The sequence below is a fragment of the Hetaerina americana genome, unplaced genomic scaffold, assembly GCF_022747635.1.
Source record: "Hetaerina americana unplaced genomic scaffold, ioHetAmer1.1.p SCAF_2, whole genome shotgun sequence".
Taxonomy (NCBI): Eukaryota; Metazoa; Arthropoda; class Insecta; order Odonata; family Calopterygidae; genus Hetaerina; species Hetaerina americana.
Genome location: NW_027286763.1, coordinates 25,326,810 through 25,339,359, shown reverse-complemented (window position 1 = coordinate 25,339,359; position 12,550 = coordinate 25,326,810). Strand labels below are relative to the sequence as shown.

At 35.7% G+C, this 12,550-nt stretch overlaps 1 protein-coding gene across 1 annotated transcript; it reads left to right on the top strand.

Moving 5' to 3' along the window:
* The first annotated feature begins 4,267 nt into the window (after nucleotides 1-4,267).
* Nucleotides 4,268-10,029, top strand: LOC139688436 (uncharacterized). The gene is made up of 4 exons (XM_071586009.1): nucleotides 4,268-4,327; nucleotides 4,435-4,548; nucleotides 5,825-6,003; nucleotides 9,891-10,029. The coding sequence occupies exons 1-4, from the start codon at nucleotides 4,290-4,292 to the stop codon at nucleotides 9,977-9,979; spliced, it is 420 nt and encodes a 139-aa protein (XP_071442110.1). The 5' UTR covers nucleotides 4,268-4,289; the 3' UTR covers nucleotides 9,980-10,029.
* Nucleotides 10,030-12,550: the final 2,521 nt, after the last annotated feature.

Below are 12,550 nucleotides of genomic sequence, written 5' to 3'. Positions count from 1 at the left end.
TGCTTACATGTTTTATTTCTTGTAATTGACAGCTTTAGCAGCTGTCCTAATGATACTGAATGTTATATTGTGTAATTATTCAGTTCCATGTCTCCATTTTCCTATTGTAATGAGCAATTCTTTTCGTTCCTCTGACCTAATCATCATCACTCAAGTGAGACTAACTTTGCAAAAAATGATAATCAAGGATTGCTTTACCCTTTAAAATGAAAGATACTCTTTTGGGCCACAATTTTAATCTCACTGATAATGCAATACACTTTTTTCTTAATGTAATATCCAACTGTTTTTTTCCCACGGCTGAGGGCTCTTTCTGCATATGGCACCCCTCAAATGCTGTAAAACTCCATGTAGAAATCCTTGTTTATTATCTTCTCATGTGAACTGAATTCTTAATGGGCTAGGCCTTTCCAGTAAAACTAAATCATGGACATAACTTTTACATTTGACTTACTTGTGCAGGCTTTTTTTGGATAGGGTGATCCTTTCTCCATCTACTGGATGATTGTGTCTTAGTCTTGACAACATAGCCATAAATGTGATTCTTCTCCTGCAATGCTGTTTTTCAAAAAGTTTTAATCTGCACAGATATGGTCAAGGTCTGTACAGATGTTAATTCAATTCTCTTTTAAATTCATCAGTCAGCAAATGTGGTGCACTTTTGGTTATGTGATTGATGGTGTTTTTCTGTTAAATTTTATGGTATGATCCTTTGCTGATCCCTAATTCCTTAGCAATCTCTTGGACAGTGAAATGGTGACCTTCCTGAATTACAACAGGAAATGCATCAATGTTATCGATATTTGTTGAATTGAAAGGTTTTCCAGGTCTGGGATCTCCATTAGTTGCCATTTTGCTCCCTTTAAAATAATTGAATCATTTGTAAGACTTGAGTTCTGCTCATGCAGTCCTCTGCAAATGTTTGCTGAAACATTTTAAATGCCTTTATAAAAGATTTACAGTTTGAAGCAAAGTTTAATAGAAACTCATTGTTCTTCGAGACTTTTCATTCTCTGTTTGTGAAAAATCCAATTTAAGTTTAACACCCACGCTTACTAACTTTTGTAGTTAAAAACTAGTACTAGTAGCATGATGCATAGCTAGTAACATTATTTTGGTAATACCTGTGCACTGGTTTGCCTTTTATTAAAAAGTTTGTTTTTTTAAAATTCCTGGTATAATCTTTTCAGCTTAAAAATTGCTTTAATTGTGTTAGGATGATTCACAAAGTCAATAATGTTTACAACTAACTATTAAAACATCATAATCACAGTTATTAACCCCGGAGGTCATTTTGAAAGGTGATGGCAGAGTTAACCCAATACTAAGCCTCTAACAGCATGTGAAATTCACACATCAGAGTAGGGGGACCAGTTCCTTTCCCCGTGCCGCCTATGGTTTCCAAGGAAGTTCTGTCACTCTAAAAATCACACAGCTCAGGTGAATCTGGGGGTGCCCAGAGAGGCATGCCTGGAAATAGACCTGTCCCTCAGTAGTCCAATGCTTTACACCTAGACTACCACTCCCTGCCTATCAACTATACTGGTCCCAGTGGTGCTTCCTTATTCACAATTTAACTGTTTTATAAATACTACAGGAAATTCTTTCAATCACAATTTATTTCCTCACATAATGATTCAACCAACTAATTGCTGTTGTTTTTATGCCATATCTTTAAGTTCATAATGCAAATTGTATGAGCACATAATCAAATACTTGGGAAAAATCGAGGAATAGTCCCACTGTCTTCAGTCAATGATCTGGTGATGTTAGTAGGTAATTCTTAGCAGTATATATTGTAAATTTGGTAGATTTTTTGGCCCTAATACCAAGAAAAATTGTAAATTTAAGAATCTAGAGTGTAAAAAATAGACAATTCCCTTGTTCTTCGTCATTATTCTGAAGCTCTCATCAATGACCCAGAAACCATTGTCTAAAATCAGGTGGTAATGATGATACGCAGCATCGTAACTATGGTCGAGAAATATTAAATCTTAATTATGGAAGTGTTAAGTTTCTTTTTTACCCTCAGAATGAATGAATTCCACAAAGTTCCTGAAACCGTCACGTTTATCTCTAACTAGAGTATTGTTTCCTTAAAGAAAATCAATCAAACAATTATGAAAAATATTATTAATAATTTTTGCATATTCGTTAATTAGGCTGATTGACCTGATTTATTTACCTTATATGCCTTTCCTTTCATAAATCAGCACAACTTTTGAATACTGAATAATATCTGTGATATCATCAATACCAGGTGTATCTTTGAGATGTGCTACTAGCTAATTTTCCAAAAAATACTCAAAATACAGAGTTTCCTCTAAAACTAGGGAGAATAATGTCAAAGTTACTTAAGTTCGTCATTGATTTAACCAAAAAATTATTCATAAAATTTTAGAAAGTGGTTTCTGGGTCATTGATGAGAGCTTCAGAATAATGACAAAGAACAAGGGAATTGTCTATTTTTTACGCTCTAGATTCTTAAATAAATTTACAATTTTCCTTGGTTCTGTTAATAGCATCAAGGGCTCAGCTATTATTAATTTATTTGCATTTGGAATATAGTGCTTCAGATTTTTGTAATCAGTAACTTGGTAGGTAAAATATTTCATGTTTTAATGTCTCTCCTTTTAATACTAGATACTCTTCGTGCAGTAACACTCAGCATACTGATAATTTAGTTTTATTTTCATGTTATTTCCCTAAACTACTTTATCAATTATGTTGATAGACACTTGCTGTTCTTCTGGATTATTTATTATTACTGTGATATCATCTGTAAAAATCATATTATGATGATAGGAAAGCGATGAAATATTACTTTGCATTGCAATGAAAAATATTTATTACTTAACTAATTTTTCTTCAGGGCTCAAGATGCTACAGAAAACCAATAGTAGTTAAATAACAAATATATGTGTATGGTGTTACCCTCCTATCATCATAAAATGAATTAGACAAAGTCTTGGCTTCAACTATCTCTTAAACTGATGGCATATTAATTACTTATCCATTAATCACCATTCTTATGATGCCCATTCCATGTATGCTACGAGGTGCCAGTGAGTTTCTGTGTCCAATTCCTTTTGTTAATTTAGCTTATTTTTTCCTTTCACCTCTTGTCTCTATATGGTGACTTGGTTCTTGTATATTTGACTGCCACTATCCTTGTAATCCAACTTTTCTACCATATTGCTCATCATATTCCACTCCTTGTTATCCAAGACATTATCCATGGCCAAACATGCCATATACAATGGTTCATTTGCACATACTGCTACCAGTGCTCTTAGGCAGAGCATGACCTCCCTCATTTCTTATTCAATCTCAGAGCAATGATTGAATGGGCAGTGATTTTCTGACAGGCTCACTTAAATTTATTGGCTCATTGTTCCCATAGTATTAAGGAAGCACATGGCTCAAGACTCCAAATCATTTCCTCTTTCTCATCTCTCAACCCTTGTTTTCTTTGGTGTTGCAGTCCTCTCTCTCTTATCTTATTCTCCAATAATTTTCCACTTTTGTAGCTTGTTTTGATTAATTTGGAGAGGCTTCCTTAAGCATCAACACATTTGCTCTAAAGTGATAAATCACTAGCTTCTAAGCTGTTCCAGTGTTTCTCTTCTTCATGCGTTGATATTTTCATCGTCACTTAAAATAAATTCATTCTGTACCTTTTTTACACTTAAGGGACTTGGTTCCAGGAATTACATCCCTTAATTGTATCATATAAACCAATGTACTATGCACACCTTTTTCACCATGTAACACCTAGAATGAGAAATGGGGCTGATGCCTTTCATAAGTTTACCCTTCCCTGGGAGAATATAAGCTGTGCGGACAATAGAGTAGAGGATAAAGTGGCAAAAATTTAAATTTAACTGTTTTTTTACTTAAAATATATTCAGTTTGTGGGTGCTCAGTAATTTAAAATATTTCTTGAAAATAATAAACGAAATATTACATTTTGGAGGGCATCTTGTTGGGGATCAAAGGAGAGGGAAGGCCTCTGGGCCTCCCCTCCTCCTCCCTCCTTAGATCCACCACTGGCATCCTCAAAAGTGGAGTGAGCATTTTGTGTGCATGTGTGTGGCTATTGAAGCAATAACCCTGATCTTACATTAAAGTGAAATATGAGTAATAAACTGAGTGATGAGTGGATTGTCAAAATACTACAAATTGTACCCTTTTATATCATCCTGTTAGCCTTGTTCTTTCCTTAACTTCAATTACTTATTGCATCTGGGTATGCCAAGGTGTCCAACTCCTGGGCCAACCTCTATTTCATGCTCTATCACATTATTTGTGTCATCATTGTATTGAAGTGAGTAATGTGTAATTGTGCTATTAGCTGTCTACTTAGTATTTGAAAGGCATCTAATTTTTATTTATGTAATGTAACCTGACATGCTGGCATTTCTTTCTCCTCAGCATATTCACAGCATTTGTACTTGAAGCCTTTATTTTAGAGTTTAATTTCTCCAAAAGATGGCAGGAAAATATCCTGGAAACAAAAATCAACGAGCTGGGATTGGGGCTGGGAAGGTAAGTAGCTTTTGTAGTAGATAAATGTATTATGAATATATGTGTTAACTTGGCAGGTACATAATATGACTCACTATTAGTGCACTCTTGTAATGCAACGGGACCAATAAACATATTGTATTTTATAATATCACATATATTTTATTCCCTTATGCTAATCCCATATGTACTTGGATAATTTTTTCCTTCGTGTTTAATGTGCCGACAAAAATGTTTGAGATTTATTTTTAATTGCAAAATTAACCACCTCTGATGAGAAAATCTTAACATGAATATTTTCCAGCATGAAGGACTCTACCTAAATGACGTCGGACCTTGCAATGTAGTAATTATATTTTAAAAGTGGAGAAAAGGTTTAACAATTGGTACAATTTTTAACAATTTGTGTTCACAAGGCAGTGTTTGGGATGGACTGGCTACCACCTGAGATTCTGAAGTAAATTAACAAACAATAATAATAATATATATATATATATATATATATATATAAAGTAAGTTCAATAAATGTTTATTAGAATGTTAGCTAAATAAATTTTAGCATATTGGAATGATAAATTATAATTACCTCTCATTATGAGTATTAAGGTAATGATCTCTAAATTTCCAATGAATTTTTAAATATCTTTACAAGAATAGCTGATGACTTAAAACTAAGTTTGTAACTTCCACATGTGTTACAGAAGTTGATGTAGCAGCACTGTACAGTGAAGGGGGGGAGGAGGGTAGATGGTAAGAGGAGCTAATTCAAGGTAGACAAGGTACAGGCAAACTTCTACTAGGCTGTCTCCTTGTCATGTTTGCTTCTGGGGATTGTTGTTCATTAAATTCCTTTTGATTGACAAGCTTGATTTTTGGTAATAAAAAACCACTAAACTTTCTGAAGCACTTGAGCTACATATAATTCAAAATCTACAACCACTTGATTTCAAAATCAACCTTTTTCCAATTTTTTAAAGGGATTTGAAAGCGCTGAAGTCTGAAACCTTCTAATGCAATCTTCTAGCACAAGCCTATGCAGGAGATTTTTGGTTCAGGCACTGTTAATGTGATATCATGATCATTGGGTATGAATTGGTCATCCTCCCATATTCTTTTTCTCCTGATATCTTGGCGTGCAATTAAATATGGATGGGGAGACTCATTCAAGTACAATAATAGTGTTCTATGTGCATTTTCAATGTGAAACTTCTGATTATAAATCTTTGTTAAAATATGGTAACATGAGTGCTAGAGGTATTAATACTTTTATTTTCAACATATTGAAATCAATTTGCAGCAAGCCAAGACAAAAATTGAATGCCGTTATTGATAGAGCCCCTTTAGTGGAGGATGTTGATGAAGATACAATGGATGCCGACCATGATGACAGGCAGCTGGGCCCATCCACCCACTACTCTGTTGGCAATTACCCAGATCTAAGTGGTGACACTGATCTAAGGTTCCATTTGAGCTCTGGTGGGTGACAGATACGACCAACACATTAAGATGATTAGAAAGTCTCATTTTGGATTGGACTGCAACGTAATGTCCAAAAAGATGCAGATTCAATGTAAATTCATTCCAATTCGTTTTTAAAAGTGCCATTGTGAATGTTCATATCTGCAGGCAGAGTTCATAAACCCTGGATTAGTAATAGTCCAGTTGAAAGCTGGTGGCCCCAACCTGTGCAGGAGGAGGCATGGATGGGGGGGGGGGGGAAATTGGCTTGAGAGGGGAAGGAGAAAGACCACGGGCAGCCACTTAACAGTGCAGCTAATGGTAGCGGAAGGATTTGTGAACAGCTTTGAAGACATCACCAAGAGCATGCTTCAGTATTACTCTCAGCCAACAGATTTTTGCAATGGAAGAATTTTCCACACTACATTAACACTATTCTCTCAATATTTTAAAAACTGTAGGAAATTTATAATTTGAAATCATGTTTTACTTTTATTTAGTTTTAAATGTGTTTACATATGTCAATTAAAAAATATCTGTAGTCACTGTCGCTTTCATCAGTTTCTTCACTAATGATAATATCATTATTGAAATTGTCCGTAGGAACTTCATTTTCAATAAATGTTCTTTCCACTTCTTCCACTTTCGCGCATACGTTTCTCCACTCTTCTGCTCCCGTACACATACATGCTTGGGCACACCCCTAAGGGGAACAGTGATTCCCTCAATTGCTTCCTTTGTAAAAGTATAGATAATCTCCTGCAGCTGACTGTGCAACAGCTTCCCATTAACTTCTTTTGAATTGATGTTTTCCAAGGTAAACTACCCTAAACTACCAACAAAATGTAAACTAAATCTGCTATTAAGGTATATTAAATAATCTTTAGCTGAATACTAATATCTTAAATAAATGAATCTATATGACATTTATGCCCAACTTACAAAAATACTCTATCTAGGAATTGAACTATCCTTATAACATTAACTAATAATTAAAACTAAAGAATATTAAATGTTGCTTACTAAAAAATAGAAATAACCTATGAATATTATACTAAGAATACACTGGAGATAAACTATCTAAAAACCTATATAGCCCTTAAGGAGAAAAATCTAAAAACAAAACTAGCTAACTAAAACGTAAAACTAAAGACAAAGGTTGAAAAATCAGCGAGGTTGGCAATGAGCGCACGTGGTCACAGTGAGGTCTTGAGAGAGAATGAAACTTTGTGTACCCTCTTCTTGGAAGGGGTAAGCTCCAGGCCCAAAACTCATTTCTGCGCATGGGGCCACCAGTTTTCAACCAAGCTATGTCCATTTGATGTATGTATCATGACATCATATTTAATTTTTGGACCATGCTTAAAAAAACCAGTATCTAAGACATTGAATGAATATTTGTATCTGGAATTCCCCTTTCTATGCCACCTCTACAGTAGCACCTGTTGTCACTTCATGCATTAGTGCCAACTTGAAAGTTTATGTTTATAATTATTATGTATGAAATACTAAAATATATATGATCAAAAATATTTAAAACACAAATATGTTTAAATATGTAAATTCAATGTGCCTAATGGTGTTTCAATAGGTTGTGTAGGGCCACTGCTATTTCTTTTTATGGCCAATGACCTGCCATGTATGTTCGCTGTACACATTAGTCACAAGTGTGATGATGGCATGCATAAAAAGAAACTGGTAATTTTGTTTTTGTAATGGAAGGAAATTGACTGGAGGGCTCTAGTGATGGGCAAGAGGGGAGTGCGTGTGGAGAAGAGGGGAGAGGGAGGTTTTTGGGGGTGAACGACAGGGATAGGGTTCAACAGGGAGGAGAAGGCTGTGCCCACTTAGTGGGTAAGCTTCAGCCTGGAATCCAAGCAAACTCCCAAGAGCCAAATGCCTGCTACCTTGAGGGATTTGAACTTTAGGGTATGAGGGGGAAGGGAGGCAGTAATTTACACTTCCAAACAGCCATTAAAAAACACTGTGAAGGGAGGCATGTTTAGGAACCGGTAGTGAAACTAATGTGGAAGGTTTGCATGAGCTACAGTGATTTTTAATGCAAATGTTGGGGGGTGTGGTGCATTGCCCAACATAAAATGAGGGATAAAGTTTGCAGTTTAGTCGACAGACTATATTATGGTTAAAATTAGTAGTTTTTAGGGGAGGTAACAGACAGCCAAGGTCATTTGCGCCATTACGGATGGATAGGAATAGATGAAGGGAGGAGAGAAACCCGTCCCATTAACATCCCAGCCAACAGATGGAAAACTCACTCAAAGTGCTCTCCACAAAGCATGTCAAGTAGGGATCAGGATACCACTGAAAAATATCTGCCATCTCCAGTATTCGAACCTGGGCCCTCTCGGTGGGAAGGCAGTACATTAGCCACCGCGCCATCTTGATCCCCAAATTTATTATGGAATGGGCATGAGTAAGTATCATGGGATGGGAGAGAATTGGTTAGTTGAGAAGGGAGGCAAGAAGTGATGAAAATGGGGCATCTTTTACATTTGGGTCCATTTCAAGGTAATAGAGTGGATTTGTGGATGATTTAGACAAGGCCTGAGTGGATTTTTGCATATTAAATAAATTGGAGGGTCATTTCAGAGTGATGTAAATACATTTAAGTAATATGTTGGCATTTTTTTGCGGTTAGTCAGGATGGGGAAGAGGTTTTTGAGGACATGTTAGAGGGATTGAATTCCTGGAACGTTTGTTGTGCAAATGGAGAGGGTGTGTTGGTGGACATCTTTGGAAGGTTTAGTCACGTGAAAGTTGCAGATTTTTTTTTATTGAGAAGAGACTCAGGAAATCTGTAGTGAAGGAGAGAATTATGTAAATTGTTGAGGAAGTTTGGATTGTGACAAATTCAGTAGCCATGAGTGAAGAGTGAGTATGGAAGAGAGCATTTAGTGTGTGATTGATGTCAGCTGGTGCAGTGGAACTATTATTGTTTATTGATGAGTTTATATGTGGACAAAGGTGTGGAATTTTTGATTCGTGAGAAATGCTGATGTTGAGGAAAGTGATTATGAGGTAGTGTCGATGGCGGTGAAGGAAACAGAAGACAAAGCATTGAGAGAGGAAATTAATATTTCAAGGGAATCCATGCCATGTAGCCAGAAAAGGTATTTTTCATCTATATATCTGGCCCATAGATGAGGCTATAGGGGATAACCGTAAAGTAAATTCCTTTCAAGGATGCCAAGGTGGAGGCATTTGAGGGGAGGAATCTACTTCCCATTGCACAGCCGGCAGGTAACATGTATCATAAGGCCATTCTCAGCAGAAAGTATTGTCATAATATTACGTGCTCGTTAAAATGGGAAGATCCAACCATTCTAGCAACATTATTAATGGTGCATGCCACACATTGTGTACAAAGTTCCTACCCCAAAACAAAGTCGCAATGTTACATTGTAACTTCCAATTTTTTTTGCTCTAACAGGATATAGTTGTGTGCATGCAGTGAAATGGGTTCTTTTAAAATTATTATTATCCATATGGCTCCATTTGGAAGGAATACAGGATTTATTTTCGATGTTGTCTCCTGACAGTGATCTTTTACTGTAGTAGTTAACTTCCTGGAGATAACTTCAACAGAAAAAAATTCACCTTGGCCATTCTGAAAATGTCTTAGTGTTGACTTATTCTGGCCTGAAGATGTGTGCTGTATAATTAAAGGGTCTATATTCTCATTTTTATTACATCAAAGCACATTTTTACCAAAAGTAATCACATCAACTCTCCTGTCAGACTTATTAACATTGCTGTGAAGTGAGTAATACCTACATAAACACTCACACATACATACTTTTCTACAAACATACTGTTTACTAGCTGCCAAAAATATTGTAACCCTATCTTCTAATAGGAAATTTTCTCTCTCTCACATTCTACAGGTCCAAAAAATGTGGAAGATCTCCTCAGGCGCATGTTTGAGGATGAATTTGATGACTGCAAGGAGCAGCCACAGAATCACCCAGCTTAGCCTACTTCATTAACAATTTTTTTAGTGAAAGAGCAGCATTAAATTAAACAATGAGAATTTAAGATGTATACTGTTATGTTAAATCTGAAAGAATTTTCAATAATATTATATGATCTTCTTTAGCTGTTGCTTCTTTTGAGACTGCCATATGGGGAGCAACATTTTTTGTCATTTTTAATGTGAATTAAATATTTATTACAGAAATTAGGAAGGCTATAGAAATATATTTTCTAAGGTTTGAGCTTAGTGAAATTCTTAGCATCTATTTTAAAATTGTCTAAATGAATATTTTAAATAATTTTGTTATTCCAAATAAAACAATGTTATGTGCTGCCCACTGTTTATTGTGGAGTAATTAATTGCTTTCATTTTCCTTATTTATTAGATGCGACTCATGAGAAGAAAGGAGGAATACATTTGTTCAGTGTGTCAATGCAAGTTCAAGTTTGACAGTTAGTAGTCATTAAATAAAAATGATTAGGTTCTCCTATGGGCACTTAAGTACTTTTATACAGTGTCTTTCCCAAACATATGTAAAATAGAGCATCCTTGTGCATCAACTAAATGATGCCAGCATCTCTGCCAGTTGTGCTTTCTGGGAACAAAAAGAGGCCTGTTGGTGCCAAATTGGCACTGTTGGGCAGCTGAGGTAGCATCAAAAAGATCACATGAGGTTTTAACTCCAGTAACCTTCTGATCTTCTGACAGTACCCTTGGGACCATCTTGGCACACACCTTTCTCATGGCTAAATCTTCAGTGAGAATGTGGTGAACTGTAGTTTTCAGAATAGCTAACTCTTCAGCTTACATTCTGACACTGGTATTGATTGAATCAAGTGAAGGATGTCACTCACTTTTTGCACATTCTCATCACACTGTCATTAATGGACATCCTTGCTATCAACCTCCTCTCTACTCAACTAGAGCATCTTGTGCCAGGGGTAGACCATTCCTTGAGACATTTCTAAAAGTGCATGTCTTCAAAGCCAATCTTCTGAGCTTAAAATAAAATTATATCATGTATCTTTGCTCCATGGAATGTGGCATCTTGAATTTGTGACGTCATCCTCGAGTAGTGGTCCAGTCAAGCAATGATCCACACACTGTAATGACTCATCACACAACTCCAGCCATTTGCATCGGCAGCAAAAATTATTTTACTTATTTTTGGGATAGACCCTGTTGAAAAGTTAATGAGTTCAGATGGTCCTTTATAGATTGTTCTGTTTAGGCACATAATTAATCAAAAACTGCAAGGGATATTTGGTAATGCAAGAAAATTTTAAGAAAATTTCCACATAAGAGCTGTTTTGGTTTCTAATTTTCAGTGCCACAATGCTTAATTATTACAAACTGATGCAGAATAAAAAGTCCGCAAAGTGCTCTAAGGATTAAAAATTACATTTCAAAGGAAGTGGACCTGATTTAACTGGAGGTGGTTTTATATTTTAGAAGTGCTTTCAAGTCAGGTTCTGACAGTTCAGGTTTGCCACAGATAGAACTGGTTACGAAATACTTCTTTCTGTTATGACCTTAAAAAAGTTATTTCTTATATAAGGCTTGATAAACAAAGAATGGCATCCTGTGGCACCAATTTCCTTTCTTTCCAAAGAAACTGTAAAGACACAGGCAAGATATTTTGCTTCTAATTCTGAAGTGTGTATTGACAAAATGCTTGCTGCTCTTTGGGGTTATTGTAGCTTCAAAGTGTATCTTACCTGGATATCAACTACATTTCGAGTGCACTTACTTATTTTAGGCGACTTGAGTGCAACAAATTATTTTTATTTTACATTAATAATTATCTTATATTGTGGTGGGGACAAAAGCATCCATAAGTTTTGTCAATTAGGTAGATGAAAATATACTATGTGCAATGAATGATTAGTTATGCTAAATGCATAATAAATGATTATGACTACTCAAAATATACTTGTTAAAAGTCATCAGTCAGTAACTCATTCACACTAAGCATAATAGTAGTACAGAGTAGAAATTTTTGCGCCAGACTTGTTGTAAAAACTCTTGAAAATTATGTGATTATTTCCTCTAGGGCATATAGCCTGTATTTCTTCCTCCTCATGATGATCGCTTGTAAGCACATACATTTGTAGGATTGAATGAATGATGACTAATTTCGTTTGCTCGGCTTTTATTTAAACTCATAACATTCTATCACTCACCTACTCAGTTTTCTATGGTTCTTCCTACCCATCTTTTATAATTACCACTCATCACTGGCTTTCTTCTCCTTTCTGTATGTTACTCAGTAACTATTGTTTCAGAAATCCCTACTATTCTTCCATCCCACTTCGCATAGCTCTAAAATGTGAAAATGACCCCTGTATCTATATTTCATCTATCTCTCACTCTATATTTTCTGATTTCCCTTCTCTCAAAATTGTCCTAACATTTAAATTTCCCATTCTAACTGGTTTGGTTCTCTTCTGTGCTGCAGCTACCTATATTGCTGTGCAAGGATTTCATGAGAAAATGGCCACAGAAGCCTTGTCTCTACTGTTGCCAGGGATTATACTCTGGTGGGCCAAATTCTGTAGACATATTCTTGTA